Consider the following 15812-nt stretch of genomic DNA (forward strand, 5'->3'; position numbering starts at 1 on the left):
TCATAGTTTGCTATGAGGATTATAAGAATTAATTTCTGTAAAGCATCTGGAAGAATGTCTAGCATATAGGAAACAGTCAGTTTGTGTTAGCCATTATTTTCTTCCTAGTTCTGTGAAAAGTCACGCAGGTAGTGTTACAGGTAGGCGTGGAATCTGGGTGTTCTAATTCTGGTCAAGATGAAGCAATGCTATTTTGCCTGTCAGTAGGTTATGCAGTCTTTTCCAAGGTTAAACATTTCCAAGCTACAAAATGAATACAATAAAATTAAAATATTTTATTGATAATAAAACACTTTGAGTACATATGTGCTCAGCACTCTGCTGGGTTTTGGGTAGACTAAGGTAGACACCTTTTCTATTCTAAAGAAGCTATAGACTAGTCCTGGAAGAAAGAGAAGAAAACACTTGAAATAGTTATTTCCATACAAGAGAAATATAGAGAATCTAAGGGAATAGAGAAGAGAGGGCCTTCCTTCCTTCCTTTGGGAGAGCAGAGCAAAAGGGAAACATTCTTGGAAAATTTCACATATAAAATGTCTAAGGAATTATTGTGAATATTCATAGGAAACATAATACACGAAAGAGAGTTTAAAGTGCTATCTTTATGTTGTTGGTACTTCACTTTATTCTGAAATCTTCCATTGAACATTAAAGCAGTCCAAGGAACTAATTGAGGTTTACTTTTAACATGAGTTTATTAACAATTAGTAGTTTATTCTTCATCTCACTCCCAGGTTAAAAAAATCTTTGATTTTTTTTCCAGTTGCCTTTTTCAAATTTATTTTTTATTGTAAAAGAAATATGTTTTTTGAAAACAAACTTGAATAGTAAGAAGTACATAAAAGTTCTCCATTTCCCATTTTTCTTCAGTCTTCTCAGTCCCCCAGAAAATAAGCCAAACAACAAAATACATAAATACATATACACCTACATAGATACTTTGCTTTGAATAATAAATCCAGTCTCCTCAGTTTGCATTCAAAACATTTTACAACATATCTCACGGCCACTTTTTCAGTTTTGTTTTTATTAAAATGCTCTAAGCTCTAGCCAAAATGAATTATTTTTCTGCCCCCTGTCATGCTTCATGCGTTCCTCACTGTGTCTTTGTTTATGCCTAGAATGCCCTTCCCATTCAACCCCACCACTTCACGTCGTCCTTCCTGTCCTTAAAAGTCTTTTCAAATAATATGTCCGCAGGCGTTTCTTCTTTCCCGCCTTCACCCCTCATTGAGCTTTGAAAGGAATTTTGTATTTCTAAATTGCCGTTAACTTTGTCACTTCGTTTTTAGTAGCTAACACTTTCTACTACGCATACAATTATATGTTTAGTTTTGTGTGCCCTAGATTATACTGACAGTTCTTTTAGAGCAGTATTATCTATGTTTGAGCTTTGTAATACTTAACAGTGCTTATTTATAAAACCTATTTTTAGGTACCTATATATTGAATACATGTATTTTAGATATGATATGTTATTATTTCATGATATGTTATTGGAAATACTGATTTTAAACTGTCCAGGGGAGAAGTTAGGAGAGGTGTATCTGAATTGAAAATAGAACGTCTTTTTTTGGTTTGGTTAATGATTTTGAGTAAATCTCTCTGAGACATTGTTTTCTTTCAGGAAACAAAGATTATGATAACCTGACTTGATCACTTTTTAAAATTAAAGCTGAAATCTTTAAAAACTAAAGTTGTAAGAACAAGAATATAGATATATAAATACATAATTCAGATATTTTAATAGGATAGAGTTTTAGGAGCAGTTCTTTGACTTTTTGGAAGGAAACTTGTCACTGTCAATATTTGCTGAATATAATTTAACATGTGAATAGTAAGCACTAAAACTGTTTTCATTTATTTTTCAGAGAATGCAGAATCTATCGATCTTAAACAGTTTTTTGACCAGCATTTTTCACATATATATTATGTGTTCTTTGAGAATTTTGTGACTATTGAAGCTAGTCTTAAACAGAAAGGTAAGATGTTAAAATCAATCCTGGTATATGTTGATGTTACTAATAATTATCATATGCATTCACTTAAAAATAGACTCTTGGACATTGGAATTTTAGTATTCACTTTTTGTCAGGCAGCTTTTAGACACCCCTCTCACAATATGGGTTAGAAGTACTGATCTTATTACGTTAAGAAGGCCTAGAAGGTAGGCCTTTTTCCTGGTCAGGTTTACCTATTTCCTTGCCTTCTTTGCTTTGCCCTAAGGTCATGTGTCAGGTTTGAGCAGTCATTTTCACATTTTCAGAGTTCATTTCAAGTTTTCCACAATATATTGTGATTTGTTTTTAGACATAAATATGTAAAATCTGAATTTAACTGTTGAAAAAGCGTAGAGATGCTATGATACTGTTTGCACATTGAACAGAATATACTTTAAACATTTTATTACAAAATGACTGAGAAAAAACTTTAGTGCTTTAAATATTTTAAGCTTTTTAAATGGTTATTAATAATGAGGACAAAATAATAATGTTTAAAATATTTTTCTGAAAAAATTAGGTCACAAATCTCAGAGGGAGGAATTGGATGCTATACTTTTTATTTTTGAGGTAAGTACCTGCCAGTCTAACTTTCTTTTATCCAAAAATAATTCTTGGAACTATAAAGTGTATAATAAAATACTGTGCATCTGCTGTGCTTTTTAAAAACTGAATCAAGATTTTGTAACCTGAAAATATTCCTGACTATTTTTTGAGGTAGATTTATTATGTATAGCTATAGATAGAATTATATTTTTATGCATTTGACACTACAAAATAGGTACTAATTTGTGGGAGATTTACACAAATAGAGATTTTTTTTTTTTTTTTAATTTCAAACATTCTTACCTGAGAGGGTAACTTCATGGAACTGTTATATACCTAAGGAATTTATAGTTTCTGCTTCAACTCCTTTTCATTGCAAACTTGTATAAAATAGTCTTAAATGTCTTATAAATTGTTCTACATTACTTTGGATTGGTTGGGACAAGTCTTTATTTCTAAGTAAGCAGAAGGAAATAGCAACATGTGATACTTCGCTAAAATTTGTGTTTTATTTTTGCCATATTAATAAAAATTAAGGCACCCTCTCCCCATGTTCCCCCCTGCCCGCCACACACACACACACACACACACACACACCCCCCCCCCCCCCCCCGCTTTTAAAATAACTCTTTGCTCTTCATTCTGTCTTTCAAATGTATATAATATTATATAAGACCCGGTTTTATATGATTATAAGACCGGGTCTTCTGTAAAATAAGACCGGGTCTTGTATTAATTTTTGCTCCAAAAGACACATTAGAGCTGAGTGACTGGCTAGGTCTTATTTTCAGGGAAAACACGGTATGATACAGGGTTTTCATCTTCTGGAAAAGAGTTTTAACTTGTGTGCTGGTGTTTTTCTACTTATAATGGGGACAATAAATACCTGACCTCTACGTTTACAGACTAATGATGATTTTTTAAAAATCAAGAAATTATAAAGTAATTTTTCTCTTTCTGGAATAAAAAGCCTTGTTATGTAATATTAGTAATACGGCATAAGATTTATAATCTGTTTTCTGTGCAGTTGAGAGCACGTAATTACTTTCATCTTTATATTAACCACATAAAAACATAGACATGTTTATTTACATTTTATAAGGGGTTAATTTATTATAAAGTATAATTTAATAGTCAATTTAGGAATGCTTTTGAGTAGTTCACAAACTTGTCTTTTCAATTTTCTGTAATTTTATCTCTTTCCACACCAAAATAAGTATAATTGTACTTGTTAGCTAGCTGTTGGAAAAATATGAAGAGGGCAAAGGAGAAGTTTATGTATCTTGTGTGGGACTAGCATTTATCTGTGAAGAACTTTGTAATTTCTTCATCACCCTCATGTATGAGATGGACTAAAGACTATCAAAGGGAAGATAGAGAAGTGTAAAACTTGCATACATACCATCCTTTGAGCAGAATAGTATGGAAGCACGTTTTAGCAAGAGACATATTAAGGTTGGAATCTCTGTTCTTCCACTTTCTACCTAAGCACATTACTTAACCCATTTCCTCCTTTGTCAAATGAGATAAATAAACTCTCATTTTAGGATGATTGTGAGGATTAATAAGATACCATCATGTACTGTGTCTTGTTTAGTGTTTGGCCCTTATGGACATTCAATTAATGGTGTTTCTAAATAATAATAGTAGTAAGAGCAGCAATAACAACACACACACACAGATGTCACTCAGCAAGCGGAGTACTGAGAGCACAGTTCAGCAACATAGCAAAGCAGCTGTGGATCTAGAATAATCCACACAGATGCAATATGTAAAGGAAATTAAAGGCAAAATTTTGAAACTGTCATATGTGAAAGTGTTTATTCCCAGCTAATAGAAACCTCTAACTCCTGAATTTTAAAATATTGTTGTCATACCTATAGCCATCATAATATATAAGTACTTTTGGGTTCACAGAATTAACTCAGTACAAATATTTCATGGGATTTCTGTGAAATCAAAATAGTTCCCCTAGATTTATCAACGTAGGGGAAAGAACTACTTGAAGAGACAAAATGTCAGAAACCTTATTATCTGAAAGAATGCAAAACTTATCAGTAATATCCACAATGCAGTTAATTCTACAAATAGTACATAAGCATTTTGAAATATATAAGAGTTAGCATTTAATCACTATGGAGAAATATACTTAACTTTCCACATCACTGTAGAAGATAAATTTCATTAATTTCCTGTTCCAAGTCTTTATTAGGATGACTTGTTTTGGGGGGTTTTCAAATATTGATTAGTATGCCAGTGCTGCAGTAGTGCCAGTCCTATCAGATTAGCTCAGAGACTATTTTGTATTTGTAATACTGTATTTCCCTTAAGAAATTCTAGAAGGCTTAGTGTAAGCTCTTTAATTTTTCACATTGCACAGAACATGGACTCATTCTTTGCTTTCCATTCTTTTTTTTGTTTGTTTTATTCATACTGATTTTTAGAAAATTTTACAACTTCTTCCAGAAAGAATTCATCAGCGATGGCAGTTTCATAGTATTGGTAAGTAATTGTATACTTCGCCTTTGAAATAAATGATAATATATGAAAATGCTCTTTAATGCGTTGTCATTTGAAATGAATTCATAGTTTATGCTTTAGTAAAAACAAAATAAATAATACAAGACTAGACTTACTGGGAATGTAAGATAAAAACATAGATGAAGGATTTCCAGTCAAAATGATTATTAGATTTCTTTGCACCACCTGTTTGTTACTCGTAATACATTAGCAATGATGGTAAAACTATAAAAAAATAAAAACAGGCTCAGCATCAAAATAAATATCTCTGTGAATCAGAAATGGAAAAGAAATCCAAAGTGCCAAGTAGAGCAAAAGCAGTGGGCTCCAGGTTTGAAAGCAAGCAGTGTCAGCTGGTAGTTTGCTCCCCCCAAAAAGGGGGAGAACTGGAGTTAAGCTTACCATTTGAAGGGTCAAAATAGAGTTTCCCAGATCATGAAACAAGGCTGAAAAGAAGAAGAGGGAGAAAACCCTGCTGTGGATTACTGTCAGAGACCACGCAGGCAGGCGATCACAGACTTTCTGATACCAGATGGTTGCTGGCTTGGAGTCTGGTTCTGGAACAATCGCAGGACTTTCGAGGCGTCATAGTAAGGCATTCCCCTTCCTCATAAAGGAGTCTGTAGATAGGCAATTGCTGGCTTTGGTTCACTGTCTCGATGTGAGTGAGGGCTTTCTGTTAGTGATTCTCCTGATCCTTCTCTCCTGGGGAATATCCTGACAGCCACCACATCTACATTGTTGAAGTAGAATGTTATAACCCTTATGTTCATTTGTAAAAATTGTATTTGTTTCTCTTAAAAAAGAGAGGCATAAATTTAGGCTCTATGTTTCTTAATCAGAGGAAATGAAATCTTCTCTGAGACTTGAAAACTGTAAGCCACCCCAGTTAGCAGTTCCAGAAATAAACTCCCCCCCAAAAAACCAAAAAAATTTTTTGACATATAGGAGGGATATTGATGCAAGGGCTGAAAATCCAAAATAGTAAAACCTTTTAGAATAAACTTTTTTATATAAGGTTTGAGACTAAAAATGATGTACCCATAATATGTAGAGGGCTCTAACAGCTCAGTAATAAGACAAAGAAGTCCATTTTTAAAATAGGGAAAATAGTTGAATAGGCATTGCACCAAAGAAGACATATGACTTGCTAATAAGCACGTGAGGGTGCGCGATAGAATAGTGAAATCCTATTTTGTATTCCATAATCATAAATATGTCCTTGAAGGTTGTATATGAAAAAACTTTTTTTCAGATGTCTGAACTTCAAAAGTTTATTGTATTTCCTAAGGAATGTAGTCTTAAATCTCCATAGGACCTTTAAGCTATCTAGTTGTCATGATTAATAATACAACAATAAATGTCTAACTTGAGAATATACATAAATGGTCATTTTTCTTTGTCACTCAGAAAAATCCTAAAACTGTTAATCCTTTTGGGTTTGTGTATAAATAAAAATTAGTGATTCTAGTTGATTTTCATTTAGTTGAAAATACTTTCTAATGTCACTTTTGGTTTCTTTGACCCATAGCTTCTTTAATAGTGTTATTTTTAAAATTTTCAAATATTTGATGTTGCCACAGATTTATTTTTGTTGTGACTTCTAACTTAATTCCTTTGTGGTCAGAAAATACACTTTATGTAATATTGGTCCTTTTAAAATTTTTGAGACATTTCATGGCTCAGAATATAGTCTCTCCTGAAGAATGTTCCATTGTGCTTGAGAATGTGTATTCTGTAGTTATTTAAAATATTAGATTAATGTATGGTGATGATATTATTGAAGAATAAGAAAGGACTTGAATAAATGGAATCTTACGCAATATTCATGGATGATAGGCTTGGTAGTATAAAGATAACAATTTTCATTCAGAATTCCTGTAGGGACTTTTTAATATAGCCTAACAAGTTTATCCTAGGAGACATCAAATGAAAGCATTAAGTATTTAACACTTATCAGACTGGCAAATGTTAGAGCATTTGCCTGTTTTTTTTGTGGTGCCAAGAATTTGTTACCACAGCACTCTCATACACTGTTATTAGTGCTGCTAAATTTCTCAACTATGGAGAGAATTTGCCAATATTTAATAAAGTTGAAAGTGAGTAGTTTTGTTTCTGCTTATATATCCTGGAGAAACTCACATGCATAACAGGGAATCAATGCAAACTCACATGCATACAAGAACATTTATTGTAGTATTCTTGGGAATAGCAACATTTTGAAAACAAACCAAATATCCTAACCTTAAGAAGATGAATGGTATAGTCAAAGAATGGAATAGTGTACAGCAGTTAAAATGAATTCACTCACAATACGTAGATCAGTATAGATAAATTACAGAAGCTATTGTTGGATGTGAAAAGCAACTTACAGGATGACTTACTTTGTATGATACCATGTATAAGATTTTGTTTTGGTTGTTTTTACTACTAATTAAACCCCAAACTTATTCAAATTTGATTAGTTTTCCATTTAATGTTCTTTTTCTGTTCCAGGATCCAGTCCCTGATACCACATTGCATTTAGCGTATATAGATATTTTTAGGAGAGCTGATGACTGGGGTTTACATGGTATTACTTGAAGAAATTGAATTTGCTCAAACATAAGGAAGGGAATTTCAGATGAATCAACAGTTTGTTGAAACTTAAACCTTATTTTTGTTGTGACAAATGAAACTTAAAGTCACAGACTTGATCATATATATATGATATATATATATATATATATATATATATATATACCATATATATATGGTATATATATATATATATATATATATCATGTATATATATATATATATATATATATATATATATAATCTTTACATTACTAGAAAGAATTAAAAAATGCAGGATTAAATAGCTGTGGAAGAAATTTTTCTTATGGGTGTAAGATTTTAAACGTGTAAACCAATTTTAAATTTGTGGAAATAATACCAAAATTTGGATAATGCGTTCCTCTGGAAAGTGATTCAGGATGGATTCACAGGAGGCTTCAATGATACTTGTATTGTTAGATAAAACATTATAGATAATATAAATAAATGAAAATTTGGAATTAAGAAGCATGAGACTGTGTTTATATTTGTTCAGACCAAATGGTGGACCTCTGGATGTTTGTTAGTGTTATTTCAGTATTTTATTGTAGATTTGAAATATTGTATAATTTAAAAGTAAAATATATGGTTTTGAATATTTTGGAAAAAGTTAGTACACTGGAAATATTTGTTAGGAAATATTAGAGTTGTAGATTTTTATGTGCTTAGCTAAATGGAAATTTTCTACAGTGGTTTTATTTGAATTAGTGATGGAGAAAGTATTTAATTGTATTCTTAGTTTAAACAAGAGATATACATAGATTGTTGTATTAAATGCAATTTAGGGTTTAAGATTTGTTTCATTAGAATACATCATTGTTTATTTGCAATAAGCCATGTGTTGAGAAGGTGACTTTTTGTATGCCCTTCTGGTCCCAAGATTATGGCCAGAAGGATATCAAGGTCACCAAGAATAATTTGGAGGTTGCCAAGGACTTGTTTTAAAGTGTTTTCAAGTCTGACCGAGAACTCTGACATTTAGAAAAATAGTAAGATATGAGTACTTAAAATCATGTTTTCTTTTCAGGTTTGATTTTAAAGAAACTACTCCACACAGGAAATTCTTTGAAGGTATAAATATATTTATATTTCTTTCCTGACTTCTTAAAAACTATGTAAAGCATACAGCCATTTTTCTTACATCAGCTTTTTCCTAAAGAATTTTGAACTGTCTTTAGTCCACTTAATTGAACTGAATTTACTTAAAATATAGCAACATTCTCAGTATGAATGAAAATACATACTAGGTTGACCAGGCTATTGAAAAACTATTGTACTTTTGCCGCTGCTTTGACTCATTCACCAGAAATACTTTACTCTGTGGTCTCCAGAAGAAAATAGTCATTCACCAAATTCTTCTTCATTTTACCATAGTTATTTTTAGATAGTATAGAGGAAAGTAGGGGATCTATGTAAAAATGTATATATTTTTTCTTTTTCGTTATATCATTGTACTGTGGTAAGAAGAGCTGTCCAGTCCAAAAGCATCTTGCTATAGGTTAAAGTCTTACATTGTAATTCTTTTGAAATCAAGGCTTGGGTGTAGCAGTAGAAAGGATTAAGCCTTCCTACATCTTTATCCTATTATCTGACTAAACCGTGAGGTAGAAGCAGTTGAATAGCTTTGACAGTTAACAGACTGTCAAACAGGCAGTTAACAGACCTGCGATAGGTTAATTTCCAAAGATACCAGTGAGGTTAGGCTAGTGAAGAACTTTGTGTTTGCTTATCTGAGATTTAATTTTAAAAATCATTTCCTATTCTCTTCTTGGGAATATTTAGTCATTCATTCAAATATTTATTGTCTTCTGTGTACAGGGCATTGTTCTAGGTGCTTAGAATATAAGTAATAGGCCAAAATTCCTGCTTTGCAGCCTAGCTGCAAGTAATAAGTAGATGAGATAATTTCAGAGAGTGATAAGCTTTTTAAGGACAACAGCATTGATTTAGCAGTGCACCAGGGTCCCCATAATCATTCCTCCTTTCATTATAGCAAGGAACAGTCATTGCCCTCTCTCTTCTCGCTTCTTGGATTAGACTAGTGGTGATGGAAAGGAGAGAAAAGGGGAATAGACAAGAAGGAAATGATTTTCTGAGTTTTTATGATTGGAAATTGTAGAATAAAAATTACTTGATGGCTTTAAGTAATTAGAGGCCAAGTTCATTCTTCCTTTGTTCAAAATCCATGAATTTAGATTTATAATAATGAGGGCTCAATAAATGTCATGAGTGTAATATCTCTTCCCCTCCCTTTGTCCCTTTCCTCCTTTTGCAAAGTATCATTCTTCTAGAATTATCTAGTAATAATCTTCCAGAGAATTTTGGCCTTAAAAGGAAAAAAGTATTTCAATTGTAAATAAAAATACTGTTTTTCATTTTTATTTTAGATCAGGAGGGAAGGTGTTCGTCTTTTCTTGTTATGGTTACAAGCTCTTCAGAATAACTGTAGCAAAGAACAGCTTTGGATGTTTTCATGTTTAATCCCTGGATTCTCGGCACCACAATCTGAATATGGACCTCGAACTTTAGATAATCTCATTAATCCTCCACTCAACCTTCAAGAAAGTAAGATTCTTGAGATCTTATCTACTAATATTTTAAAGTTTTCTGTGTAGTTTGTTAATATATTTTTTAAATGTCTGTACATTTATTAACTAGGCAATCCAAGGCCATATTTTCAAATGTAAGTTTCATTATTATTCAGGTATAATGAGGCCAACAGATCAGGAGGTGATTGCCATTAAAACTATATTTTGTTATTCAGAGTTCCCAAGAGGAGAGGGCATGCCACACCAGGGAGGGTGGGCACACTGGGCAGCACCAGGGGCAGTCAGCAGTGGGGTGGAGCAGAGATGGGGGTGGGTATCACGGGCAAGAGCCCTTATTGTGGTTTGTGCAGACAGGAATGTGTGAGGCGGGGTGACTAGGCCTAGAATTGGCTAGTCTGGATGATTTCAGCAGGCTCCGGAGCATGCGGGCTGCCTCTAGTTGTCTGGTAGCCGGCCCTAAGGTGATTAGGTCAGAGGACTGAATAGTGGCCCTGAGTGTGAGAGCCCAGTAAAGGCGACAGTGGAGGCGTGGTCTCTGGGTTGGCTGGCTTGCATGTAAAAGGCACACTCGCAGGCCTATCTTTACTATATCACTAGGAATTAGATAGTCCCGGAGGGACATTTTCTCCAGGGCCAACAAGACCCCTGATGTCAAAGCATCAGAAATATATGGTTAATGCAGGCCATTTACATTTACCTTTAATTTCCAGTTCTCATGTATCGCCTTGTATCCTTGAGTTAATTGAATGTACGTTGAAGTACAAGTGCGTTTTACTTTGTGCAAAGAGGAGTATAAAAAAATCCGTTTCTGTAAGTTTAATAATTATTTAGCTTATATTTACTGAGGAACAGTTTAGGGACCTGCCTATGCTAAATCAGGTCTGATTGTGCTGCTTAGGAAATATTTATAGGAATTCAGCTGATTGTGGATTGATTTTTCTTGAATTAGGTGTATTACAATGAATGTTTTTGAATATCTGAGAAGTGAAAAAATATAAAAGTTTCTTATTTTATTACTGCACTATTGCCATCAAGGAACTAAGATGTTAACTTTTCTTTCTTTTTGAGAGGAAACTAGTATTTAATCCTTTGCATAAAGGGGCTACATTAAAGAGTAAGCATAGTCATGGCCTAGAGTAATCAGATTGTCTTTTAATTAATGAATAAGCACATTTTTATTAATGTTTCTCATCACATTATGGAATTTTTGTAATAGACACTCTTAATGTGTATTTTAAAGTACGAGAAGTTATTTCCCAAGTGAGATGTTATCCACTCTTAATCCCTGCATATCTGTTTGTCTCTCCCTGTGTCACATTCCCTCAATCAAGATTTCATGAAACAGCTGATTATTAGAGTTTATGGTTGTTGTGATGGACTATTAGGATGACTTCAGATTTATTTCAACATTCAATCATTAGAATGTTTTCAAGCAGTATTTATTACATGTATGTTTTTTGTAGTTAAATTTTATTTGGGTCTTGTTATTGTATTATTAAGTTTATTTTGTAATGATGTTAAACTTTCCTTTTGTCTTTGGATAGCTCAAGTCACTATAGAGGAAATCACTCCTCTCGTCCCCCCACAATCAGGAGATAAAGGACAAGAAGATCTCACAAGCTATTTTCTTGAAGCACTTTTAAAATATATAGTAATTCAGGTACATGTTATCTTTTTTGATATCACCCCCTTTACTATCCTGTGTGGGTAATTCATTTTTCCCTCTTTTACCATTATTCTGTCATAGTAGATATTTGCTTATTTTCCTGAAGACATGACAAATTTTTACTTTTGAAAATATGTTAGTATGTTTTCTGAAAAAAAAAATTATCGGAAGCACTATGAACCTCTTAGAAAGGGAACTAGAAGGAGAAATTTTTAAAGTAGATTATTTATATCCTTTTTTATGTGAGTCGGTTGAGTTTACTTCCTAATCCTTTCATTTATAATGAGCAGCTGTGGTACTTTAAATGAAAAACTAACAACTGATATAGGGATTAATCTGCCAAGAGGAATCTGGGGGAATGTAATTTACACTTAAACTTATTTGTACTTTTAAAATTTCCAGGTGCATGTATTTTGTAAAGTAACCTGTTCATCTCTAGGTATGAAATGAGCATGTCCTGACTAATGGAAACACTCTTAGTACATACACATTTCTTATAACTGTTCTAAACACAAAAATTCCCTGTGCTTCAGAAACAAACATGAAGTTAATTTGGACTGTGAATAAGTTTTCCAGGGTTTGAGTCCTTATTCTACATCTTACCACAGTGTGACCATTGGCAAATTATTTAACCTCTTTGTGCTTAAAATAGAGATAAAAATATTACCTGTCCCATTTTGGTGTTTGAGGCTTAAATAATTAGTGCAAAGTACTTAGCATAAAAAGTGCACGACACACAGTAAATGTTCTATAATGAGTAGTTGTTGCTGTCATTATCAGTTTTTCTTTAAATTTTTTTGTATTTTATATAGATTTTTAAAATTGTTTTGCAGCTTTATTGAGGTATAATTAACATACAATAAACTGCAATGTTTGAAATGTACAATTTGATGAATCTTTTTACATGTATACACTCATGAAACTATAGTTAAGATAAGGAACCTGTCACCCCTAAAAGTTCTTAGATCCCGTTGTAATCCATCCTTTTCTACTCCCACCTCCCCAGGCAACCATTCATTGATCTGATTTTCGTCACTATACTTTGCATTTTTCATATAAAAGGAATTTATGTGGTACATACTTTTTTTTGATCTGCCTTTTTCTTTTTTTCCCAGCATAATTACATTGAAAATCATATTGTATATCTATAGTTTGGTACTTTTTACTGCTGAGTAGCTTTCCATTGTAGGTATATACCACAATTTGTCATCTAGTCACCTGTTGATGATAATATGAGTTGTTTCCAGTTTTTGGTATTACAAATAAAACAGATGAATATTGGTAAACAAGTCTTTGTGTGGACATAAGCTTTCTTTGTCCTTAGGCAAATACCCAGTAGTGGAATGGCTGGGTTGTAGAGTAGGTATATATTGACTGTTTAAGACACTGTCATGCTGCTTTGCAAGTGGCTGTACCTTTTTTCATTCTACCAGCTATGTATGAGACTTAAAGTTGCTTCACATCCTTACCAACAGTTGGTAAGGTCAGTCTGTAATTTCAGCCATTCTGAAGTAGGTATATAGTGGTATCTCATTGTGGTCCACTTTTTACCTTTACTATTCCCCTACTTAGATAATTACTTCCTCACTGTACTGGAATTCTGACCTATATTTCACTGCTCTGTTCCTTCTAGTGTCCCCCACCTCCCTGCTTCGTGGACAGTCCCCACTGCGCTACTGCTTCTGCTCTAACCCCTTCATGGGTGCCCTGCTTCCCGTGGTCAGGCTCTGATTATCTGCACTTCACTGCTACTGCTTTTACTCCTTCCCCTCCTCCCTCTCACATATGCCTATTTTGTATGGTTTTAGGCTGAATTATTCTAACAAGGGGGAAGGGAAAAGAACATTAGTATCTTTGTCATTAGTAGACCTGAGTTAAAATCAACTTTGACAGTTTTCCAGAGCACATTTTAACTTATAAGATTTTTGGAGTATAACATATATAATGTATTTATATGTCAGACCAATTTTAAGATTTGTTCTTTATTATTTATGTACATAAATATATACATAATACATATATATATAGCTATATATATTCACAGTGTAATATTTTAGTATGTTGTTTAAGTAACCTTTCATAAGCTTGTTCATAATAGCTAATAATGGTTTCTTTCTCCTAGAATGATTCTAATTATATTGTATATTTTTAGGTAAAAAGTTTAGAATGGAAGAACAAAGAAAATCAAGAAAGGGGATTTTCCTTTTTGTTTTCATATTTTAAGAAATACTACTTACCTTATATTTTTCCAAACATCTGCAAGGAGAACAGTTTATATCATCCTGTACTTGGTAGGTAGTCTTTGTGTTTTTCTGAAAGATCATATGTAAGAATAAAACATACCACAGTGTAAAGTTGACATTCGTTACCTGCAGAAAACTGATAACATTTAATATTTGTATTGATTGATTAGAGATATTATACCTTGATTTATACCAAAAATAGAATTTTATTAGTAGGAAATTTTCATTGAGAGTGAAGAGATATTTTTGGATTTCACCTGTTGGATGAGGTAGGTGTCAGTATTTTATAAATTTTCTTTTTAAGGTCCCCTGAAGGTTCAATTTATTATGTCTTACTCAAATTCTGTATGAATAATTACCTTGTCATATATTTTGATCGTGTCCAATATTTAGGGGCTATGCTAAGGTGTCTGTTGGAGCCTTGAAGCTGGAGCCTCATGAACAAATCCTGGGTTAGAAGCAGACCTCTGTTGTATATAGAAGGCATTGGTAGTCTTTATGTGGAAATGTCCTTTTTGCAGCAAGATATTTCTATTTTAAGCTCTGCCAAGTTTATGCAACTGACAGGCTTAGGCAAAATCATTAAGGATAGTAGAAATGACTCAAATTAGAGTAGCAAGCCTTTGCCATTGGGAACAACATTTGTTTTAAAAATCAAGGAAAAAATCTCATGTTTTATATGACTTCAAAATATGTGTCTCAGTCTTAGATTAATTGAAGTGAGCTCTCATTAATTTTAAATGGTTCTAGAAACTTCTCTACATAGACAGGATTCATTGAGCCTTTGAGTGATATTTTTCAAAAAGATGTGTTTCCATTTATCAGCCATATATAGTTTGCTTTTCTAGATTCTATGTTGATATTTAGCAACTTATTTTAAAATGTCATTTTTTTGTATTAAATCTACTTCTAAAACCAGAACATCATGACAGTGTTTTCTTAATGTTTAAAAATGCAGATTTATCTAAGCCCAGTTCCTTTCTTATTTTGGTTTTGGTTTTCCTTTTATTTTGCATAGATATCCCACAGATGAGACCAAAGCCACATTATCTCATGATAAAAAAGGATGCTGAAACCAATGAAGCAATATATTGTACAAAGGAACCTTTTATTAAGGCTCGTGTTATTGTCATTCGTTGGCTGGTTTCTTTCTGGCTTGAGCCAAAGCCACATACAGGCCCTCATATCCCTGGTATGGAAGGTGAAGTCTTGCCAAAGAATATTCAGGTAATACACACATAGTTTGCTAAAGTTAGAAATGTCTTAAGAGATTTGTCCAGTGATTTCAATTGCTTTAGGTGTAGAACACACTTATAACAAATAATAGTGAATTTTCTTTGTATAAATACATTTTATAAATTCAAAAAATTTTCCCCCCTCTTCCACCGTCCCCGCCACCCCCCCACTCCAGTTCAAGCCATTGTTCCTCAGTCTAGTTGTGTAGGACACAGCTCCCTGGCCCATGCTGGTATTATGAGCCTTGTGCTCCCCCTGGCTGAGGTAGTCGGTCGCCAGTTGGTCCATGTGGGAATCGAACCCGCGACCTTGGTGTTAGGAGCACGGTGCTCCAACTACCTGAGCCACCGGGCCAGCCCATAAATCCAAATTTTAATATGTACTGTAGAACTAATAGTTTTCTTGACAAAAGAATAAAACTTGGAGGGTATAAGATAATTTCAGCCATATCTGA

The 15812-nt window shown here is 33.2% G+C and overlaps 1 protein-coding gene across 14 annotated transcripts in view; it reads left to right on the top strand.

Annotated features, from left to right (window-relative positions):
- RALGAPA1 (Ral GTPase activating protein catalytic subunit alpha 1) overlaps positions 1-15812 on the top strand; it is a 212644-nt gene that overhangs the window by 25781 nt on the left and 171051 nt on the right. For all 14 annotated transcript variants that reach the window (XM_088796874.1, XM_019750420.3, XM_019750426.3 and 11 more), the window contains exons 2-9: positions 1872-1982; positions 2521-2570; positions 4991-5048; positions 8692-8735; positions 10052-10229; positions 11758-11873; positions 14032-14170; positions 15141-15349. In XM_088796874.1, coding sequence (XP_088653000.1) covers positions 1872-1982; positions 2521-2570; positions 4991-5048; positions 8692-8735; positions 10052-10229; positions 11758-11873; positions 14032-14170; positions 15141-15349 — 905 coding nt within the window. The remainder of the gene's footprint in view (positions 1-1871; positions 1983-2520; positions 2571-4990; positions 5049-8691; positions 8736-10051; positions 10230-11757; positions 11874-14031; positions 14171-15140; positions 15350-15812) is intronic.

Source organism: Rhinolophus sinicus, chromosome 3, assembly GCF_057876585.1.
Source record: "Rhinolophus sinicus isolate RSI-liver-muscle chromosome 3, RSI-T2T, whole genome shotgun sequence".
NCBI lineage: Eukaryota > Metazoa > Chordata > Mammalia > Chiroptera > Rhinolophidae > Rhinolophus > Rhinolophus sinicus.